General features: G+C 44.1%; 1 protein-coding gene across 3 annotated transcripts; it reads left to right on the forward strand.

Moving 5' to 3' along the window:
* Window positions 1-1,489: 1,489 nt before the first annotated feature.
* On the forward strand, window positions 1,490-22,152 carry TEF (TEF transcription factor, PAR bZIP family member). Of its 3 annotated transcripts, none has more exons than XM_082280714.1 (5): window positions 1,490-1,771; window positions 12,063-12,389; window positions 13,875-14,095; window positions 14,733-14,944; window positions 16,859-22,152. In XM_082280714.1, the coding sequence occupies exons 1-5, from the start codon at window positions 1,669-1,671 to the stop codon at window positions 16,878-16,880; spliced, it is 885 nt and encodes a 294-aa protein (XP_082136840.1). In that variant the 5' UTR covers window positions 1,490-1,668; the 3' UTR covers window positions 16,881-22,152. The 3 variants fall into 3 exon arrangements, with proteins under 3 accessions (XP_082136840.1, XP_082136841.1, XP_082136839.1); XM_082280713.1 differs by lacking the exon at window positions 1,490-1,771 and adding an exon at window positions 6,153-6,440; XM_082280715.1 differs by lacking the exon at window positions 16,859-22,152 and having other exon boundaries at window positions 14,733-15,048.
* The last annotated feature ends 1,552 nt before the right edge of the window (window positions 22,153-23,704 follow it).

Below are 23,704 nucleotides of genomic sequence, written 5' to 3' on the forward strand. Positions count from 1 at the left end.
AGCTGCACCTGGCACTGGACAGCTACCATGTTCCCAGTCACTTTCCCTTGCCAGCCTGTCATAAGAAGCAAAACTAGGCATATATGACAGTAGCTGTTCCAAACATCAGTAATGTCTGGCATGACTGAGAGACTCCAGTCTTCCAGAATGGACTGGAAGATTTCAGGAAAGGACATGGACCTCCTGGCTGGCAGGCTGTACTCCAGGAAGGAGAGATGTGATCATGTCTCTTGTTCCCAGGAGCCAGAATGCACTGACTGTCTGCAGAGTCTGCTGCTGGCTTCAGCTTTGGGTGGGTGGAGAACACTGTAACAGTCCAGGGTTAGTATGGGACTGTTCTTCCCTGAATGGTTTCACCACTGATGGTTATGACTGACTCAAAATCTGAAGAATTCATAATTATGAATTCTACTAAACCATCTATTGTGTGATTTCTGAGCCTGATTAGATTGGGATCTAGATCACAAGGCTTCTCCAGCTAAGCTGAAATTCTCAACCATCCCACCTGGCTAGGTAATTCTTCCTTTTTGGTTTCTACTGGGTTAAATCAAATGCATTTCTTTATGGGACCAAACACCATGTATGGTTTTGCTGGGCTGTGTCCAGTTGCTGTGGCTCACAGACCAGTGTAGGAATACCTAATTTCTAGCAACTCACACTGGCACTGTAAGGCTGAGCCTGGCAAAGTGGACAGGAACAAACTGAGAAATAAGGCACTTCTGTTGAAATATCACACTCAGCAAAAGAAAAGACCCCAGCACATGTAAGATGCTACTTTGCACGCCAGGTTCTAATAAAGAGGATCGGACCTTTATCCTCCTGCCTCCAGTCCTTTTCTCCATGCTAAAATTTCACAGCTAGGAGAGGAGGGGCTTTGTGTGCTCAAGATCTTACTTAACCAGCTGTTACCAAGGTATTTGCAGGGTTCGTGAACTCTCTTCCTGTACATCACTGCTCTGAGAGGAGGCTGTTTGCTTTCTCATAAAATTCTGTGCCTCTTAAGAAGAAAAATCCTGGATTTTGGGGATGATGCACACCTTATCAATATTAATTTAGGAGGGACACAGAGTAACTGTTACATCACATACAAATAATGTCATCATCTTCATCTTAGCTAAAAAGTTAGCAGGCAGATGCAGACAGCATGTGTATCTCCCTGTAGCAACCTGCACAGCTTGGAGCTCCTCAGAGGATCCCTTTGCTGTTGCTGATTCGTCAGAGGATCCCTTTGCTGTTGTGTTTGCAGCCGACGTGTACCCCTGACAGCGCACAATTGCTTTTTTCCCCCTTCCGACACATGTATTTCTCACAACACCTTGGGAAGGAAAAGGGTGCTGCCTTTGCAAAGTTAAATAACTGGCCCAGTTCTTTGCTGCCGGATTGGCTGGGAGAGGCCCTGTAAAACCACGCTGGCCAGGCGCCCGGCCCCGCCCTGCAAGGCTGCAAGCTATTTCCACAATTGGCCACTTCAGAGTGGGAGAGGGGGAGGTGAAGACAGTTGGGTAAGCTGTGTCTTCGCCAGGCTGTTTCTCTTCCTCCGTGTTTTTTTTCTCAGCCAGAGTAGTTCAGCAAACCCAGTCCGGGGCTCGCAACACCCAGGAGAGTGAGGTGTAACGTTGCTGGCCAGGCACCTGGCCCTCCCTTAGCCCTGCTGGCACAGGACAGGACATGTCAAGCTGCAACACCCCTGGGGGCCCTAGTGCCCTGGACTTTCCGGAAGTCCTGAAGTCCCTACTGGAGTATTCCTTGCCCTGGACCAACAAGATGACAGGTAGGATTGAGGAAATACGTGCTGGGGTTTCTGTTTTGATTTCTCCTTCCCCTCCTTCAGTTGCAAGGTGAGAAAGGGGCAGATCTTGTCTGCTGCAAGCCCTTCTAAGGGTGTGTTTCCCCAAAGTGTCCAAGTCAGACAGGGAGTTCTGGCACTGTGCATGTTGTGCAGCTAGGAGGATTGATTACAAAATCAGTCAAGAGTGCTGGGCTCCTGATCCTTTTAATCTCTGTGCTCAGCTACTTCTTGGAAACCCTCAAAGATTCGTGCATGGAAAAGGCTTGGGCACAAATCTTCACACTCACATAGAAACAACTTCCAGGATTGCCATTCGTTGTTGTCCTATGGTTAATAACCACTAAGCCTCCAGACACTGCCTCTTCCCAGACTCAGACTGTCCAGAGAGCCCAGCCTGCATGGGGCATGCTGACTCTCTGGAAACTTTGTTGGACGCTGCAGTTGTTTATCAGTGAAAAGCTGGGGTAGAGAACACAGTAAAGGCCGCATTTTCTTTTCTGTACTCCTAGGCTTTCCCACTCTCTGTGCAGCATCCTAGAAAACAAATGGAAAGGACCCAGGAGGTTATTTAGTTTGGGCTCTTGCTGTGCTGAGCACTTTGCTCATGCTGCACTGACCACTTCTCTAATGCTGGGTCTGCTCCAAGCACCCACCACGCAACTTGAGTACTCTTGGTTTTGGACAGGATGCTGCACACCCTTGAGAAGCTGCTTTTTGGTTGTTGTGTTTTAACGTTCACCGCTGAGTGCTGGGGGCATGTGTGGGAACACATTAACAAGCCTATGTCTGGACATGAGAGAGTTGAACTTACAGAAACAAACATGCACAGAGCTCGGTCTTCTCTAGGGAGTTGCTGTCAGGACATGCAAGCAGCTCTGCAGTCTTGAGGGGCAGCAGGACCCAGGAGCAGAAAAGCCAGACACACAGTGTGGAGAGGGACCCTGCTCTTGCTCCAGGGTCAATGGGAGAAAGGGCTGTTGCAGTGACAGTAAAGCATTCATGTCAGGAAAGGCAGCTGCCTACACCTGCTGTAATACAGTGAGCTCTATGGCACATGCACAGCTCCCTATGGGAAAGGGAAATAGGGCAAGGGGAACTGCCCTACCCCCTAAGGGGCTCATTTTGTCACACTGCTCTGCTGCAGCCTCCTGTGAGCTCTCTCTCTTCTTTGCTGAGACTGCCCACTAACAGGTGTGTTTACATACCACACTGTATGAAGTCCCACTGTTTGTGTGGACCAGGGCATGTTTTCCAAGCTAACTGTACCCAGGTAAAAGTGGAATTGTTTGGGAGGAGGCAGTAACAGCCAAGGGCGGCTCATGTGGTGCAGAGCCTTGCTGTGGCTAAGCTGAGTTTGGCTGCTTTTCTGGGATCTCTGCTCTCCACAGCCAAGTGGATTCAATTAATCCAAGGGAGGAGTGCTGGCAAGACCTATCTGTTTGGAGTAGGGTGTAGAGGAGAGATCAATGGTTTGAAAAGAGAATAATTTAGTCTTAACTCAGTGCGACTTACTTGGCAGCTGAGAGTGCTGTTTTGTGGCAGCTTTCTTCCTCAGCCCCAGGACCACCCTGCCTCTCTGCATCACTTCCCATAGTCCTCAGAACTGTCTTTATTATGCTGCCTCCCTCTCCAGGCCAGCACTCCCATCATGGCCCTCTTACTTAGACAGCACTCATCTGGATTTGCTGTCTCTCAGGCCACTCTCTGAAATGCTCTATTCTGCTATTCAAACCTCCCAGTGGGGCTTGCTGTACATCTCCCGCTCACACCCTGTCCCCAGCAGTGAGCTACTGGTTGCTTGCCTCCCTCCTTGCTGCACCCCAGAACTGGGCTGTTCTGCATCATCTGGCCCTGACAAGACTCCCAGCAGTAACAGCCATGGCCACTGCATTCCTCTCCTCACATCTCATTGTCCTCCACTCTTCCTTCTCAGCTGCAGGGTGAAAGAAAATGCAAAAATCTCAGGCAGATCCCAGCTTAACCAAGAAGGTACAGCTTGTGGTACAGTGCCTGATTTCTGTTGGCAATTGCTTGAGTACCAAATCCCCAGAGGCAGTGAGGAAAAGCTCTCAGAGCAGCCTCCCTCCAAGCTGGCAGGGCAGTGCTAATGCTGGAGCAGGGTGATGAGAGGGAACCCACAGGAATGCTCCTCAGGAACTCCCTCCCTCCTGCCTTCGGGAAGAGCAGCTAACACTGTATAGTCTAGACTCTCTCCAGGTAAAGTCACAGCTCATGGTGGTGCAGAACAAACCTTAGCACAGTGGAGCACGGGTGGAAATGTACTGGAGGAAGAACATGGTCAATATAAAGGGAAAAGCCCTGGAATAAAAGCTGCTGAGTGGTTTTAATAACCTCCCTTCATACAGACATTACCCAGCAAAACAGCTGCCATTGAGCTCTGCAGGGGTGATGTGCACAGACCCTGTTTCTTGAAAGAGTGTTGTACAGTACTGAGGCACAGCATCATCCTTGGGGGCCACCAGCATTGACAACAATGGAACCAAGTGACCATGAGAGCCATAACTGAATGAGAAGCCTGCAGCTTGGCCCACTTTGGCTGCATCCACTTGCCTAAAAGCTGCTCCTTTGTGACCTCACTTGGTTGTGTTCTCTATCTACTGCGTATCAGTAGCTGTTTCCTAGACAAAAGCACCACTGCGGGCTTGCTGCCCCTTGCCAAGCTGTGTGTGCTGCCTCTGTCGTGTGTGGTCTGACATCTGTGTCTCATTACCCTCTGTGAAGTGGCATCTCCCTTTCACGCATGTGCCTTTTCTTCCTGCCAGCTGAGCTTGGCAAGGCAGAGGGGGTCCACGGAGGGCACGTAGCACCCCTGGAGCATGCTGGGCAGTGGAGCGTGACCTGTTCTGCCTGCTTCTTGCAGCTGGATTTATCAGCCTTGATAAATGATGCATTAACCTGCACCATTCCAGCCTGTAATAACAGGGTGTTCTTTTCTAAGCTTCGTGCTGGGCAGCATGTGTGCAGGAGTAGCATCGGGAGTCCCACTGGTTCCCTGTGAAGGAGGGAGCAGATTGGGCCTCCCAGCCTATGCAAGAGAAGTAGCTGCTGGGTAGGGCAGCTCCACATTTGCCTAGGTTGGATGGAGATGTCCCCTGGTCCTCACTGCAGTAAGAAGAATGGAGGAAAACACCTACCCCGTGTGACTTCATTCCTTTTCCTGGGGCATGTGGGGAAGAATTCAGATCTTTTTTTTTTTTTTTTTTTTTTTTTTCTCCACAAAGACCATCAGGGTTTATTAGTAAGGGTCAGGTAAAATCGTGCCTTGCCACTTAAATTAAATGTCTGAGGTTTGTGGCTGGGAAGCTGAACCAAGCAGATGCCCAAGTGCCTACCTGAGAGGAAGATGTCTTTTTTTCTGCTGGCACGTATGGCGGCGCCTCTGCTCTGGCTCCCGCGGCTCTGTTGGATGCAGACGAGCCTATCCCAGGGGAGCACAACCCTTCCCTTTCCCGGCTCGAAGCACTGTATGGTAGGTTCGCTGCAGCCCATCCTGCAGAGTCAAGAGCAGCCACTGCTGACAGGAGAAGACTGTGGCTGCAGCATATGCCCCTTCTGCAAATTTATCAGTTCTGTGGGAGATGCTCCTCAGTATCCGTCTGTGCTCTCGGGAATGAACTTGGCAATATTTGCTCCGTTCGTGTGTTCAGAAGCTTAAATCCCAGCACGGCATCCCTGCTGCTAGAGCAAGGAGGCAGCTTGGAGAATCACAAGGATTTCTTGTGATCATAATTTGGAAAGGCAGCCTTTCCTCCCTTCCCCCAGCAGCCCGCCCATAGCAGCACCGCAGTGAAGTCCTTCTCCCTGCCCATGTTATGTAGGGCACGCCGCTGCGGGCATCGTGTGGGACGGAGGGAGATTAAATCCAGGGCACGCGGGAAAGGTGATTTCGGGATCGTAAACGAGGATATGCAAGGGCGGGCTGGAGCGTTGGCGCCCGGGCAGGGCGGGAGGGAGTTGGCAGACGTCGCGCAGCCGGGACAGCCCTCACGGACCCCCGGCCGGTCGCGGCCGCCTCAGGCGCGCACGCGCGCTCCCTCCGCCCCCTCCGCCTCCTCCGCCCTCCTGACGGTGACGCAGCGCCCGCGGGAGGTGGAGGGGGCGGGGCTCCGGATGCTAATGAGCCCGGCGGAGGCCCCGCCCCCGCACGTGCCTTGGCGGGCGTGGGGCGCGTGCCCGCGCTGGCCGCGGGGAGGGCAGGGCGGGGAGGGCGGGGCCTGTCCGCGCGGGGCCGCCCCCTCGGAAGGCGCGGGCCAATCCCGGGGCGCGGAGAGGCCGGGCCGGGGCGCGGCCCCGGAGCTCATGAATACTGAAGCACGCGCCGGGCGTCAGCCGGCCGCGCCTGCGCCGTTTCCTCCGCGCTTGGCCGCCGCTGCTGCCGCCGCCGCCGGGTCCCGGGCAGCCGCCGCAGCCCCGCGCCGCCGGTGACCGCTGATAGCCCGCCCGCCCGCGGGGAGTATGCCCGGCCGCGCCGCGCACCAGGAGGCGGCGGCGGCGGCGGGAGGACCAGAGCCCACTGCAGCTGGGGGGAGCGCGGGGGCCGCCGCGCAGCAGGAGCGGCGGGGCCTGGCGGGCGCGTTCCCGCTAGTGCTGAAGAAGCTGATGGAGAACCCGCCGCGGGAGGCGCGCCTCGGTGAGCGTGGGGGCGCGCGCGGGGGCGGCGGGAGCGCGCGGTGCCCCCAAGTTATCCACCCCCACCGCCCCCTTCCCGCCCCGTGGCTCGGAGGGCGGGACCCGCCGGGTCACGGCGGGACTGGCCGCGGGGGGAGCACCCGAGGGAGAGGCCGTTCGCCCCGGCCCCTTCCCTCCGCCCCGTCCCTCCCTCCCTCCGCCTCCCCGGCCGGCCGAGCCAAGTGCCGGCAGCACGGGATCGCTCCCCGCCTCCCAGGGATTGTCCTTTCCGGACCGTGTAGGTGCCTGCGCTGGGCAAAACCGAACGCTACGGGAGCGAGGGGTGGGCAGGAGCCGAGACGTGACACGCTGGTTTTAGTCCTTCGGCTGTCTGGAGCCTCCTCCGCCTGTAGACGCGTAGCTGGGAGCAGCAGTGAGAAGGTTTTGAGTCTTGCTTGACCTTAATTGCCGGGAAGTTGCCCGATGACACGAGTAAACAGCAGATCCCCTCAGATTAAGTTCGGTGATAATCCATAAGGGTATGAGTGACTGCGTGCACATGCAGTCCTGCATGGGCTGGAGCTGCCTCTCTACCACTGGTGATGCAGACGGCAGCTGTGTAAATAGCAGTGCTGGTGCTTATGGTCTTCGGTGCTGATGGCACGCGCTTTTTTTTTACCTTTTTTTTTTTTTTTCCTCCTTCCCCTCATCTGGCAGTATTTTTGCCTTTCTGAGTATCAGTTTCATTTCGAGGAAAGCTCAGGATTATCTGCACTGCTGTAATGCCCAGCGTACTGGTGTATAATAAAATAAGTCCTTACACTTACAAATTTTGAGATTAAAAATAATTTTTTGGCATAGTAGACAACATCCAGGATAAACCACAGCATAAGCAAGGTTGGCAAGATTGGTCCCAGTGAAGATCCTACCTACCTTGCATGTCTTATATTGCACAATATACCCTGTAAATCTGTTTTGTGATTCTGGAGACTCTTTTTCTCCTTTCTGCTAAAAAAAAAAAAAAAAAAAAAAAGCTTGTGATAAAGGTCTTAGTTATGTTGCTATGGTGCAGGGTGCTTGCTGCAGCAATCTTGAATCTACAAAATCATGGGATTTCTTAAGATATTTCTGCACCCAGTCCTTTTTAAAGACGTTAGTGCCAGCAGGAGCAATTTTAAGTTCATGCATGTTTGCTGATAGGGGTTTGGTGACTTTGTCTTGGGGGTGATTTTTGTGTCCAGAATCATGTGATGTGGCCTACGGAGACATAAAGTTCTGAAATTAATACGATTGTGAGGTAGTGCATTTTCCTAAAATTAGAAACATTTGATACTAGATTGATTAGTAGATGACCCCATTCCAGCTCGTGAAGGTGTTCAGCTGGAGCCTCTAAAGCTTGCTAGTGAGTCAATTTCATCTTGATTATCCCTCTCCATTCATGGTGTGATAAAGCTCAGGTTGTTCTTGTTCTTAAGATTTCTCCATAGATTTCCTTAGTTCACCTTGTACTGTTTCACTTCACACTTTGTGGAACTTGTTGCTTTCTGTTTATTTTGTCTTGGATACTTTTCTTGTTTGCATATGCAAGACAAAAGAAAGAATGCCTTAACTGTCAGCAAGTAGTTACTCCTAATTTACAAAAGGCTTGTCAGTAGACTTGTGTGTCGACTGACTTTAGAGGATTCTTGATTATATTCTGTCCCTTTAACAGTGATACACTCAAAATGTTAAAAAACTACTCATTTGCTTAATCCAGTGGTGCGGTTTCAGCAAACTTTTTGAGAAAAGACTCTGTGCTTTTGTCTGGAATGCCTAGTGACAAAAATACAGTCATCTGTCTTATTCTGTAAGAAATGATATTAGCTAGCTGGAGTGTCCATTTATAGTTTCTGCAAGCTACCTGTGGGTTTTCCAACCGCTGTGGGTAATTTGACTACCCAGTCAAAGCAAGCGAGCTTTCTAATCCTCCTGAGCAACACAGGAGGGAGGTCAGCCAGTTCCAGCAGAATGCCATCCCGTTGAATGCTCTGCCATGTACCAGGTATATAGCTCACCAGCCTTGCTGGGAGTTGTTGTTGTGTACGTTGCAAGGATTAAATAAATAAAAATAATTCTATATTTATAAAAAACGGAAAAGTGCTGTGGGTTAAGGGAAGGCAATTAATATTCTGGAGCAGGAGTGTAAGTCTTTTCTATTAGTAAGGAGCTGCTGCATACTGTCCAAAGGATGCCTTAATCACCAGTTGCATGCTGCTGTGGCAGGGGGAATGCCTCAGCAAACATCACAGTAATGAGCATCAGGGATATGGAACCCTACAACGTGCCTTGTTCCATCCTCACAAGTGGGACTAAAGATTTGTGGAGCAATCAGCCTATATATATATAGTGGTTTCAGTATAATTTGACAATATTTTTTTGGTGAACAAGGGGAAGTTTGTCAAGTAAGTATTTGTTCTGTTTGTGGCTGTGATAGCTCTTGACAATGTGTTGCCCAAAATAATTTGGTTGGTTTTTGGTGATTGGTTTTTTGGTTTTGAGGAAAAACCAGGATGGGGGATAAAGCTCTTTTCAGGCTGCTGCTTCTGGTTAAAACAGCAGTATTTCCAGCAGTTCAGTAACTGGAATGGTCTGCTTAAATCACTGAGCATAAACTGGTGTCCTCACTGTTAAGAGCAGATGTACAGCCCAGTTAATAGGTCACAGTAGCAGAATGAGGGGGCTAAGTTGGACATGAGCCATCATCTGCAGAAGTACAGTCCAGATTTATCAGGGTGACCTTGAATCACTGCAAATGGAGCCTCTTAGGATACTGCAGCTCTACTCTCAGGTAATACCTGTTTACACTATAAATATCTTAAGAGAATTAATGCTTCAAGTCCCTGTGCTGAGGTAGGCAGAAACTTCCCCTCAAGATGCAAGAAGTTAATTAGTGTTTCATTAGATATTGTACACCCAAGCAGGATGTTGTGTGGCAGAAATAAAGATTAAATGAATTGAAAGCAAGCCCATGGGAAAACATCAATGCAAAAATAATCATACAAAGGTTTTACCATATTATGCACCACCTTTGAAATGGGCTCCCAATATGCGTGTTAGCTCCTGCTGTTTTGTTTCAGATACTGTTAAAAGTGAGGGAGGAGAGAGAGACAGTATAGCTAAACAAAGACAGCACTGGGGGCCGAGTGCTTGCTGAGTTGTCAACTCGTAGGAAAAGGACAAAAAATTTCAGATGCTTTTCTCACGTGGAGGAAGGATCTAATCTGTTGTGAGCCAGGGACAATTACAAGAGGAAATTGGAGGAACCACAGTTTTTCCAGGTTACTGCAGGACAGCAGGATGATCGTGCACATCCAGAAGGCATTAATAGATCTGAGAAGAGCCACATTTGCCAGTAGTGTAGTCTTTTCAGTGTCTACCTTCTGAAAAATATTTTTAAGCCTTATATTCCATCTAATAATCGCTTACTGGGTTTTTTTTCTCCTCACTTGGAGGTGTTGTACTAGATGTTGCAAAACAAAAGCGCTGCTGGTTTGTATTAAAACTGGCATAACTTATAATGGTGTACTGTGGCTTTCAAGAGTAAAGATTTTTTTTTTCTTTTCAGTCGACATTTTGACTTGACATTTCACACGTTTTTTATCATGTTAATTAAAAATAGTTATTTACAAAGAATTCATTATTGTTGCTTGCATTTGTTTTGGTGATATCTTTACTAGGAGATCATCCACAACATCCAGTGCAAATCTGGGTTTGGTTGTGCTGGGCACTATGCAGTGTTGGGGAAATACACAATCTCTTTTCACAGGTGAAATGTTGGTTCCACTTTAGCGGGGTGTGCTCCAGTAGTAAGGGAAATCCTCCTTATATATAGAGTAGATGCTGTTTCTTTACTAGCTTCAAGTAGGAGCTATTTAGAAACATTCTGGTTATTTGCATCATTACTGTTAACCTGCAGGTTTGCTTTGCCCAAGCGAAGGGTAGGAAAGTTGCAAAACTGTCTGCAGAAAGGAGTTTATGGCAGGAATAGGAACTGGAAGATGGCGGTTCAGAGGCAGCAGTGTGAAGTGGCAAGGAGAAAGCCAAAGGCTGCAAGGTGATGTTACCAAAGCTGAGGTCCTAGAGCCACTGGTCTGAATTTAATGAGTCCTTTAGGTACTTGCTCTTGGTCCCAAGCTGGTGGCTGGTGAATACTTTCTCAGCTGCTTGGTTTAAAAGCAGTATCTTCTTTTATATAAAATATTCAGAATACGTAGATAATTTACTTTGTATGGCAGCACTGTTCTTAAAGCCATAAAAAGCTCTTTCAGTCTCAGTTCCACACCAGCTAAGGCAACAGCGGAAGGAATGCCACTTTTATCAGAACAGGTTTTATATAAATAGGCTTTTCTGATTTAGAGCAGAGTTTCACCCCCACTTCCACCCCCGATAAAGAAAAATGCTCCTTTAGCATATTGCAGCCAGTCTAGAAAACCCTAATGCCAAAGATTGGTGCATTTTATTGGGCTAATCTCTGTTAATACTGGATATCCAAACTGGTCTAGTGTATGTCCTTGGAGTCCCTGTTCTATTGAACTGAGTATTTGCTGGCTTCCATGGTAATGCCCAGTTTGCAGGTGATTTAGGGTGGGACTGTAGACCATTCCTTTTGACAGCAGCGCTGGCTCAGTGCTGGCAGTACTAGCACTGCTTCTGCAATGCCTCCTTCACTGCTGATAGAACTGCATGGAGAACTGGATCAGGAAAATGACTTGGATTTTTAAAATTTTTTTTCTGACAGCTTATTTTTATCTCTTAAATTATGTAATTATTCCATAACTTGAGTTTTCTGCTTGGATTCTGTCCCAGACAATTGTTAAGATTCAGTAGCTATGGGGAACATAGAAACAGCCATTTTTCTGTAATATGTGCACTGTAGCACAGTAAATGGAGAAAAATTCATCAGTTTCTTGTGACTTGGGGGTGGGATGTGGGAGTTTGCCTTATTAGACATCTCCCCAAAGAGTGAAAATTGTATGTAGGTACTCTGAGCTATCTATAGTGAGCAGCACTTGGAGCTATTGCCTTCTGTGGACATGCTGAGTCATGTCAGAGAGAAAGGCTTCTAAAATGCTGAACAATAGGCATCCAGGTCTCTGGTGTCCTATGGACCTTTTGACTGATTTTCAAATGTAATCTGAAAACCCATATTCCCCTCCTATTTGTATTTAAATTATTGTTCTGCACCCTCCTTCTTTGTGCATAGAATAAGGTACTCTGCTTCCTCAGAATTTTCTTAATGGCTTCCCGTGGAATCCTGATTAGGGACACTCACTTTTGTTGTCTTCTGAGATGGGTATGTGAAAACCAGGCTGTTTTGCAGTGACTGGTTAATAAGCTCCATGCAGCACTTCATCACACGTTGGTAAGCTGTTACAGCAAAGATGCTGGTCTGCAAGGCTACTCAGCTGTCTGTGGTCCAGCCATCACAGGGGGTTAGACCATTCCATACATGAAGGTTGCTTTTCAATGTCTGGTTTTCCAGATCATGTCTTGAGGCAGAACCATTAACTTACGGAATTTCCTTTCATGGGGATTTTGTTGGACTCTTAAACGTGGAGCCTCTCTTGTGTTTCAGCTTGTACAGTGACCTACTTGTATCTTTCAGATAAAGAGAAGGAGAAAATAAAGCTTGAAGAAGATGAGGCAGCAGCTGCCAGCACTATGGCAGTCTCGGCTTCCCTCATGCCACCCATTTGGGACAAAACTATTCCTTACGATGGCGAATCTTTCCACCTGGAGTACATGGATCTGGATGAGTTCCTGCTGGAGAATGGAATTCCTTCCAGCCCTACTCACCTGGATTTGAACCAGAACCCACTATTGCCTGTGGCTGAGCTGGAAGGAAAGGAATCTGCTGGTGCTTCCACTGGTTCTCCTGCATCGTCCTCTTCCACTGCAGTTTACCAGCAATCTGAGGCAGCCTCCAGCACAGGTAGATGGAATAATATGGGGCTCTGAGGGACTTCTGTTGTTCTCATATTAAGAGATGCCTCTTTAGATCAAAGAGGAGACATGCTAACCTGTCAGTGTTAGCTGTGGCAGGTTAAACAGTACAAACTTGCTCAATGTAGAGCCTTAGTTCATGTGTCAATTCATGAAGATGCTGCCTCTCCTTTTCTTCCCTTCTTCCTGTCCTGTGAAAGGAGGAGTGTCTATCAATGTGCAGTCTGTTTGTCTATCAGTGTGCCGTCTGTTTTGCTTTTGAAATTAGAAGAGCTGAAACAGCAACATAAAGTATTTGCTTTCTTGGTACTGCCAATCTAGTGAGAAGCTGGACATGTTGAGAAAATACTCTCTCATGTTACTTTACAACAGATTTGATAGCTTGTCACAAGTCATTTGTACTACCTTGGTCTGCTTGGGTGAACTTATGCGAACTTAATGTACCTCAAATAATAATGTTAAATAGAAAAACAATCAAGCAGTCTTTTTTGTGGTAGCCTGGGAACTGTGAAAACAGGCACTTGGAAAAGGTGTTTTAATGATGCAGTTTGATGTTCTGTGGTGCTTTGAAGTGGGAATGGAGGAACAAAAAAAACAAAACTGTGCTTAAATGGTACTAGGAAACTTCATTTGTAGTATGGAGATCTTCTCTATTAAAGAATTCGGCAGTTCAGTTTGCCCTAGATTTGGAGTTCAAACATGATAGCCATCACAGTACTATTTTATGAGCAAGCTTTACAGAAAGCATTTTGCTCTGGACCTCTTTTGTGAATCTGTGAGAAAGGTAACATGGAACTCCTTCCATAAGTTACAGGGTGTAGCTTTTTGTAGGTGGTATATGAAAAACTTATTTATTGATCACTACTGCACATTGCACTGACATTTGCAACTCAGGTATATGAAGTTTTGTAAACAATAGATTAATATGATAAAGTTCATATGAACACTACCAATGTGAGACAGTCTGTTGGGGCATTTGTTTTGGTGTGGCAAAGAAGAAGAATACTGTTGCATTTGAAACAAATTCTCCTTTATTTAGTCATTTGTTTGGAAGTCTACTGGTCTGACCTTTAAAAGTCCCAGGGACTGGGGTCTTTGGGCAGGCTTATTTCTGTAAGGATTTCTATGGTACAAAACTCAGGCTGATACAACTTTTCTCCCTTACTGCTATTGAAGGTGCTTTTTATGTGTGGAAAGCATGTAATTTTTGCCAAGGAAGTATTAACTCCTGTCCTGCATCTTTCTACTCATGTCTGTTACTCTGGCATATGTTCCTAGAGTTATATTACAGACTGGACTGTGAACTTGGTCTCTGTACCAGCAGCATTACAGCACCCATCACGCCTCAGGGAAACACCAAATAATACTATTAAATACTTCTCACAACAGGGCAATAAGTAGACATACAAGTTGGCTTTTTTGTTGATTCTCTTCATCCTGCTGAATATATTGTAATTTCTCCTGTTATTGCCAGAGTCCCCACCACAAAATGAGAGAAATACGCCCAGCCCCATTGATCCTGACTGCGTAGAAGTTGAGGTGAATTTTAACCCTGACCCTGCTGATTTAGTGCTGTCCAGTGTGCCTGGTGGTGAGCTCTTCAATCCTCGCAAACACAAGTTTACTGAAGAGGATCTGAAACCACAACCTATGATTAAAAAAGCCAAGAAGGTTTTTGTCCCAGATGAGCAAAAGGTAACAGATTTATTGCTGCAAACTCTTCTAGGCCTTGATAAAAGTTTGACTCTTTGTCCAAACACTTTGACATACAGAGCTAATGCAGTTTACCTACATGATTGGGCAGAAGCACTGCCAAGAATAGAATTGGCAAGCCAACTGCTGTGCTTGCTGTTTTGCAGGTTTTGGTATCATGAGCTAATTACTGGCAAGGAGCAACTGATCATGCTATACACAGAAATTAGAAGAGCTATCAAGTCAAATCCTCATCACCTGCACTTTTGAAGGCCATTGTCTGTATTTACCCAGTATTGTGTCTAATCTGGATTTAAGCAACCCAGACAACAGAACAGGTGGTTTTATGTGAAAGTTCACTCCTGAATTGAAACTAAGTAAAGGAAGCGTTTCAGTTGGACAGCTTCTTAATACCCAAGTCTCTTAATCTCCTTAGTTCTAGCAATGCACTTGGTTTATCCTGAAAGAAGACTCATGTAAAGATGAAATCTTGCAGTACTGCGTTGTCTCCATTTTGATGTCAGAGCCCTACAAACCTATGGAGGACATTGCTCAATATAGCAGTCAGTGTGAATATCATTATACAATAAAGAGGTGTCTCTGAAACAGTTGTCAGTTTGGCATCTTTTTTTTACTACAGGATGAAAAATACTGGACAAGGCGAAAGAAGAACAATGTGGCAGCAAAGCGTTCCCGTGATGCTCGGCGATTAAAGGAGAATCAGATCACAATTCGGGCAGCCTTTCTTGAGAAAGAAAATACAGCCCTGAGGACGGAGGTTGCAGAGCTGCGCAAGGAAGTGGGACGATGCAAGAACATTGTTTCTAAATACGAGACCAGATACGGACCCTTGTAAGCACACCCCTTTTCCTTGTTAGGGCTCTTTGTTTTAGCCTCTTAGACTTCTCTGCCTTCTGTAGAGACTCCCAGAAATAAAGTTTATGGAGGCTTTGCCATTTTGCATCTACACTAGAAAAAAAAACAACAAAACACAAACAAATGCTGTTTCTGTGGGCACAACTTGTTCAGGCCCTTTCCTGATCATTGTGTTGTCCAAAATATTAGTGTCCATATTTACAACCTTGTTTTTAACACTGATAGAACATTTTCCGATGTCATACAATTAGAACAGATTCACCTGTCTGGAGGAATAAATGTGGATCCCTCCAGACTGGACAGGGCTTTGCTATCTGTTCTAACCTTCATTTTAAGTGAAGAAAGAGCCTAGGAGACTCTCCTTGCTCTCTTCTTCTTCTTTTTTTTTTTTTTTAATTTTCAAACTCTTGCTCTTTTCTCCTCTCCATTCCACCTACCCCTCCCAGTAAAAGTGTAAAACATAATTTTAGGATATAATTAGATGTTGCTGGGCAGCATCATGAAATTGTTTCCTCTCCCATTCAGAGGCACTAGAAAGTACCTGTTGTATAGAACTCTGTTCCTGTTGAAGAGGAATAGAGGAACCTTTAGGACAGGAAGACAGGAAAATATTCAATCTCATGTAAAAACAGAATTTTGTGAGGTTAATCCATGAGTGTTATGCAGAATGGAGTCAGTGCAGTTTTGATTACAATACTGCCTAAATGTCTTGATAGGTTCTAATCCTGGATAACTTGCAGAAACCAAGAAGGGAGAACAGGAGTGGATTACTCACTTTACAAATGTGGACAGAGTAATTTGATGTGGGTTCTAAACTGTATTTCTACCACCACCCCTCCTTTTTTTCCTTAGAGGGTCTTCCCTCTTAAACTGCTGAGAAAGCAGCATGTTGCACTTAACTGAGAAGTAAGGGAGATTTAGAAAAAGAGGTCTGGCTCATTAGGCTGAACCTTGAGTCCCAGCTGTTAAAACATGGCCAGCACCTTATGCTTTGAAAGAAGGGGCTTTTTTAAAGAAGTAAACAAGCCAATGTTATTTTACTGCACCTTACCTGTTGTGCAAGAGATTGAGAAAGAGTTTTGGTCCTTTGCCTCGTGAACACACTATGGGATAAGCTACACCCACTATAAACACGAACAGTTTACCTCACTGTCTCCTGTGTAGCAGCATATCTGGTCTCTCCATGCTTGCTGGTTCTATCTCCAGCATGTTTCCTGATAGGAAATTAGCACACATGACTTGCCCTCTTGGAAGTAATCCATTCTCAGCACCAAGCACTGCTTCAACAGTATGTGGTGTTAAAAGAAAAAATATGCTGTGTGTGATGTTGAGACCTTCTACATGACCTACAACTGCAAGAACTAGAAGCTTTACCAGAAGTATATGTCTAGAAGTCCTCTTAACAAGAGAAGCTGTCTTCAGATAGTGGCTGTGTCAGAACTCTTAGGCTATACTTCCTGGGATAATATTTATGTTAAGGAGCAAATGTGGGATGATGATACTGAGGGTAGTTGTAGTTCCTCTATTCAAATCTGAAAACATATTAAAAAAGCATTAGGGTTTATTTTCTATGCTAAAGACTAGCCTGTCTTTTAAACATAATGTGGAAATTACGAGTTTAGAGCAATTTTGTGTTGACTTCTTAACGAAGCGGAGAAGCAGGCTAATCCACAACACTTAATGTATGCTTTGAACTGTCCCCCCTCTGTTATGCTCTTAATTTGACTAGAGTGGCTCTTGATGCAATGTTGGTCTAATTTCTTTCAAACATACTAAAAATTGTCACCCTTTCAGCAGGGGTTTTTTCTTTCACAGGGTGGTTTGTGGTGGTGATGGTGGGAAGTATGTTATAAATAAATTGTCACACTTAACACTTTGCTTTGTTTAAAGTGACTTATCTGATTCCGAGTGATGCAACTTTAAAGACTTTTAAAAACAAAGAAACTAAAAAGCACACATGAATCGCCAGTCTTCAGAATGAGCAGTGACATCTATGAGGTGTCCCAACACAAACAACTGATGATGACCCTGCCTGCCTCCTTGCCTGCAAGTACCCCATCTGACTACCCAGGGCTGGGCATGATGAAAAGTGCAAAGTCTCCTTAGTTCTGTATATGGCTTTCTTATCTGTCTTTCTCACTGTAACTATGAACTACAATAAGCTTACCTACTGGGGTTTTGCCAAGACACTCAAAAGTTCTTGTCTCAAAGTCTGTTGACAGCCTGTGTGAATAGTGACTCTTCGTTTTGGCACTCGAGTGGAAGAAGAGAGGGAGTTTTAAATGAAAGTGTCTGTATATATAAAGAACTGCTATATTTTAAGACTCTTTTCCCTGCAGTATAATGAATTTTATTTAATGCTGCAGCTCACTTCTGGTACAGTGTAGCATATTGTGGAGTACTATGAGTGCAGAACTAAAGACGCCAGGAAGACAGCAGCCTGTAATGTGTGAGACTTCAGTGCAGAAGATTACAGCAGATGTACTGAAATAATCCAGAAAGCACCACAGTGTGCCATAGAGAGAGTAATAAACCTCTATCAAATGACCCATGTAATAGTAAACCACTTCGGTTGCTTTCCTGCTCCACAGCTACACTGCTGTAACCTGCCTTTTCCTTTATTTCGTTTATGAGGCTCACTTTCTTTATGGTATCTTGCTGAAACAGGATCTATTCTTCTGCTAACGATTTAGCAATCATGGAAAAGGTGCTAATCTGAGCTGCTGATCCCCAAGTCTTTTGGCAATCTGAAACTACCAAATGAGCATTAGCTCCAGGAAAACAATGGCTATTAGCTGCCATATTACAATTTTCTGTCTCTTGACTGCAGGAGAACTGCAGTGCTGAAGGTGAAACAGCCAATGATATCCCACAGTTACAATGGGCAGTTTAAGTGTAAGAACCTGTGTGCTGGTGTGGGAGGCTAAATGAAAGCTTGGACAGATTGCAGAGATGTTTATTGTGTTTAGAAGATGGAGGAAGTAGGTGGAAGTTCCGCTGTAAGAGTTTCATCAGCATAACAAGAACCTGCTCTTAATATTAAGGAAGCTTGAGAGGTAGATCTTTGTGGGAAGAAAAATAGTACTTACTTTCTAGGAAAGGAGTACAGGGCCATGCTTGTAGCCAAAATGGAGCTTGTAAGACAGGAGTGTGTTCATGCCTGGAGTTTGATGAATAGTGTACACCTCAAGAAAAATAGTCTTGAAAGCTTTCTGAAGCACAAGTGCCAAAATTATGAGGCATGACTAGTTACCAGCATAGCTCAGTGCTATCATATTGAACAATTATTTTGACTTTGTGTTTACCCAAGAGGTTCCACCCCTAATTTCAAAACAGAAAGGCAAAGAGAAAAATGTGAGAAGCAGCAGATAATATTGTAAACTTAATAAAAAAAAAATTCAAAAGCCAGGATTCATAACCAGTGTTTGACAGCATAACCTTTGTAAAGAACTTATATATTAAATGTAGTTTTTCACCTATCATTTATAATGGACAATGTACTGAAGTCAAGAAAGTGTTTTTAACTTTTTGCTGGTTACCAAAGTATACCTATGAGTGTATTATTATAATTTGGGATTATAAAGCTCTGAGATAATCTTAGGATATTTTTATCAAATAGATGAATATCTTAGTTCCATGTTGCTGAAATGTCAGCATATATTTCTACCTGTATCAAGTATTGATGATGTGGACTGGTATTTTCAGTATGTACTGGTTTTTGCTTTACTTTGGTGATAAAGGCCCAAACCATGGATTAAAAACCAGCAACAAAACAAACAACCCTGACAGCATGTAAATGTAGCAACTTCCTTCATTTATAATTTCTTAATTTTCAGTTAGCCCTGGCTGTTCTTAAACGTCATGCTTCCTGTTCAGATCACGAAGCCAAAGGCTAAGTCACTGGGCAAGGAGTTGCTTCATTTGGATCCTACTGTGCTTAGGAATATCTTTTAAATACTTATATATGGGGTACAGGATTTAGTTAGATCATGACATTTTAACAGCAAAATACTCAGTCAGTAACATTAGCATGTGCAATTCTGTTGTTTTATTTCTGTTATCTTAAAAGCTTACACAATGGAAACTAACAGTGAATGTTCATTAGATCTTTCTTTCAGAGAAGACTGTTAGCAAGCATTTGTGCTTCCCTGTAGGACAATGCAGATTTGCACAATCTGTGATTCATGTGTCTACGGGTTGCAAAACTGGAAAGTCGCACTTTGGGGTGAGTGCGGCTCAACTTCTGTAGTTGGAGAATTTGTTGTTGTTGTTGTTAAGAAGCAGTATCTTTAAAGATAGATGAGAAGGTAGTAACTATTTAAAGGAGTGCAGATATTGCCAGACAAAAAAACCTGTGCAATGCTGAATTTCTTTCTCAGTTTTTGCAGTCTCAGGAAGTTAAGTTTATTGTTCCAGAGCTCTCTGCTCCTCTTGAAATAATTAGCTATATCATCTTGGTTCTTTGACTAGGAGGACAATCCTATCTGTAAGTGATAACTTGGGTATGTTTTCTTAGTGATCGTAAGACCAATACTCTTTTAGCTCAATTTGAGTATTAAAAGATGCTGAATTTACACTGTTAGGGTTTGAAGTTCTCTAGCCTTGGAACATACTCTGTAGAGGCGATAAGTGTGCCTGATGCTAACCTACCCCATTCCAGCCACAAAGGGACCATCTCCAAGGGGAGAGAATAAAGGGCATGTGCACCTTTCAGCATCACTGCAGGGATTGCCAGGAAAGAGAGCAGTTTTTGACAGAGCTGTACTTTCATTAGGAAGTGGATTGACACCACATGGCCATTTCATAGTTCTAACTTTGAAAACATAAACTGTGGATGAGATTTGTGGACAATGAGTGTTGTTTTACTCTACAGACACCAGCTATGAATAAATGATGCACAATATTTAATACAGTATCACTTTCATACACAATGACCCAATCTACACGTAGTGGGTTTGTGGCTAAAAATTCCCCAGAAGCTTAATCTTTCGCCTGTTGCCAAGATCTGCTCCCACTGAAGCTAGTAACAAAGCTCTCATTAACTCCCACAGGAAAAAGTCTTTACTCTTATGTGGTTATTGTAAAGTTTTAGCAAGTGCTTGAGTCACGGGTGTCTTCGCTTTATTGAAGCATTCTGTGCTGGGATCAGGTGGATACATCTCAGATTGCAGGTGTAGTGTTGATAAACTGATAGTTTTTAAAATTCAGATGCTTTCTTTTTTTTCTGGTCCTGCATGGACAGAGTAAAAAAGTAGTGTACTATAAACTTGTGTTGGAGAATAAATGGTTTTGGGTTGTTTGGTTTTTTGCTAAGCAGCTTTTTGCAGTTCTTCTAGTAACATTTTATGTCTTTTCTGACAATTTTCCATTTCCTTGCTGTGCTGTTTGAAAGCCCAGGTGTTCTAACTAGAAATCACTTTCAGCATTATCTGCAGGCCTGCTACTAATTGTACCAAATTAATTTCAAGTCGGGAGGTGCAGTGGAAGGCCAGCAGCTTTAGGAATACTGTAATAAAACCACTTATGTGGAAAAAAAAATTTTTTTGTAGATAGCAGAAATAATGGACCTGCACAGAGAAGAATATTGCTGCTTCAGTATTGTAAGCCACCTGAGCATAAAAGGGCTTTGTTCCTTGTGATCAGGTGCTTTTGTTTTTAGTGAGAGAGAACGTATCTCAGACTTTTGTAAAATCCAGATCGGCTTTTATTCACCCTTCTAGTTTTAGCTGCTAAGCACAAGATGAGAAATGCACGTTTGTCTTAGTGCATAAATCTCATATTTTTGGCAACATACACCTAAATCCTTAAAGAGCAAAATCATTTGTTAGTGCTAGTGTTTGCCTTTGCAGCACTACAAGACTAACTGGCTTTCTAGATGTTCAGATAATTACTCTGATCTGTATATATGCCACTGTCACATGAAGGAGAAAGGCAGAAAGAATAGGCTTAACTAAATATCTGTGGAGATGCTAACATAATGCTAATTGAGAAATTACAGTGATTTAACTCATGATAATGCAAATTGTCATATGGATGTAATTTGTTAGTTTGATAGTATGCTGTCCCTCATGAGTCACTTTTGGAATGCAAACTTCTTGAAGTTCAGACACCTACAGAGAAAAAGGAATCCTTTGAGGAAGATACATAGCTAGATAGACATAGATACTTGGCAAGGAGAGCAGAGAATGAAGGCAGGAAAAGGAGAGTAAAGCAAGAGTCTGACCTGAGTGAGTGACACCTCACTGTTTACAATTTTAGGCCAATTTGGATCCCCTCAGTTTAGCATCATACAGAAGATAAGTACTTGTTTAGGTCAATCTCCTAACTTGTTTGGGAATCTCCTTCTCTTGGTCCTACTACCACAGTCCAGAAGGAAGTGAAAGGAATATACAGATAAGGAGGAGAGTTACTGCAGAAAGGCATGAAAGAAATAGCTGTTGCTTCAACTAAGTGTGCTGTTGCACTGGGACGTGACCTGCTGATGTGAACTGGTCAGTGCTGTGTCATGAGGAAACTACTACCTGAGGCCCCAATCTTTTAAGGCCTCAATTCTGCTGTCATTTCTGCATGGGAGGAGCCCTATATCTGTAGAGAACCATGTGGACTTCACAGGATCTGTTCTCGAATGTGAAGCTCTGCTCAGGCAGTCAGCTGCAGAATTGTGTCCTTAACACACTATCCAGTTGTAGTTCTAGGGCTGTTGATATTAAGTGTAATTTGGGTGCCTGTTATATAGCCAAAACCCTTGTTACTTCATTTTCCTAACTAAGGCATGAGCAAAAGCCCTTTGCTGTACAACATCTGTAAAAAATTAAAAATGTACTTCACATACGTCTAGTAAATTAAGGCATGTGATTTTGGTCTGTGGGTCTCAACAAACCTTGCTCGTGTACCTGCCTGAATGTTTTCCTAGATCTGCAGCTACGTTTCAGTGAGAAGGGATGGTGGGATTTGTTTTCCTGAGGGGGCACAGTAGCAGCTCTCACCTGTCGTGCTGGGGTGACTGCTCGCTACTGGCCAGGATCAGGGATGGATGCATCCTCCGCACTTTTATGTGAAGTTGTCTGAAATACGGTGATTAACATGATTATTGGAATACTGTATTTTGTATAACTTAGAACATGTAAATACACTTTTAAAACTAATCTGTTCTATGAAGTAATAAATAAGTGCTTCCATTGTAATACCTGAATATTGTTAATGCTTCATGTAGCTTGATTTGGGATTATTTCTTTCCTAGAGAACTACAGAAATCAAAACAAAGATTGATGTTGTGGAATTCTAGTCTAGTTGTGATGCTTTCTATCAACAAAAAATGTTTTAAAATCATAATGAGCTACTTAAGCAGAGAAACTAAGATTTTGAGGGAATTGATTCTCTTCCAGTCTTTCTTTAACAGTAGTCACTGATTACATTCATAATTTTACTCTTCCCATCCTCTTAGCTGGACAGTTGATTTGTTTGTGAGTAGCGTTTGGAAAGTAGCAATATTAAATTATTTGTAAACTTTAGTGACTGAGGAAAACTAAAGCTGGTTGGTTTTTGTTGGGTGTGTTTTTTTTAAACTATTCTCTCTTTTGGGTCACACAGATCTGTCTCCACCCTTCCAGCCAGACTGCAGCAAGTTGCAGTGAAACAATGAGTGACTGTTACTGAAGCTCATTTGTGGCCTAGATAGTCTACATCTTTATTAGTTCCATTATGTACATAGACGACACAGGTTTCCTGTTGTGGTGTGGAGAGAGAGAGAGAGAAAGTGATTAATGACGTGTGGTTTTGCTGAGCACATGTTCTCTGGATGCTACACAGCTGGAACTTTCATCAGCTTTCATTACCTTTTCTATCTCGTGTTAAAAAAGTAGAAAATAGTGGAGTGAGAATCATGAGCAGTCTGCTAGGAAATCTGAACGCTTGGGTTTTTTAGGAGGTGAGATTAATCCATCAGCCTTCATGTAAAGAGATTAGCCTGTGATGACACTTTCTCCAGCCATAATGTAACTTTGTCTTTAATGCTGTACTGGAGCAGTTTCTTTTCTGGTGACAGCTGTGTCCGTAGTGTTCCATAAATGACAAAGCCACATCTTTCGTAGTGGGCAGAGACAATGGCATCTCTTTTTATTTTCTTCTATTTTTTTTCCTCCTCTTTCAGTGTCTCTAGGCTGTAAAATAGCTATGAAACAGCTAAGCATATGTGCAAGTTATTCTGAAAACTCTTCTTGTAAAGCTTTTTCAGACACATACAGTTTTTAACTAAATCGTTTGAGGGAACTCCTATCTGCTATATTTGGCCTGAAATTCTGTTGCCTCTTGGATAAAAGTATTTTTTTGTCTTCAGATGTGACATTGATCTGTCCCATTCGTTCAGTGGGATGGATGATAAATTACATAGTATTTATAGAAGATATAAATCTGATCTTAGTTTTACTGCGTGTTGTTTAATCTCTTGGATGTCTACTCCTTGAGGTTGTCTATATAATTCCTGTATATGTAGCTGCTTTTTGAAGCAGTCCATCAAGTGCATTTGAGATCATCCTGACTGAAAAATTCTTTAGAAATGAAAGAGATAATAAAGCTTGTATAGCAGCTGGGTAAAACTGTATTGCCATAAATGGTTTTAATTTATATATGAATCTTCTGTCCCAAACTGCTTATTTTGTACATAAACCTAAACACTCCTGGCAGCTGATGGGTGAAAATAAAGGTGCTTAAACAGCAATCTAATGAGGAAAGGGCATT

Source organism: Coloeus monedula (assembly GCF_965178545.1).
Source record: "Coloeus monedula genome assembly, chromosome: 4".
NCBI classification, from domain to species: domain Eukaryota; kingdom Metazoa; phylum Chordata; class Aves; order Passeriformes; family Corvidae; genus Coloeus; species Coloeus monedula.

Coding starts and splice junctions, on each gene's coding strand:
- TEF (XM_082280713.1), top strand. CDS start 6,266: ATGCCCGGCCGCGCCGCGCACCAGGAGGCGGCGGCGGCGGCGGGAGGA. Junction 6,441..12,062: donor GCCGCGGGAGGCGCGCCTCG/GTGAGCGTGGGG, acceptor TGTATCTTTCAG/ATAAAGAGAAGGAGAAAATA. Junction 12,390..13,874: donor TGAGGCAGCCTCCAGCACAG/GTAGATGGAATA, acceptor TGTTATTGCCAG/AGTCCCCACCACAAAATGAG.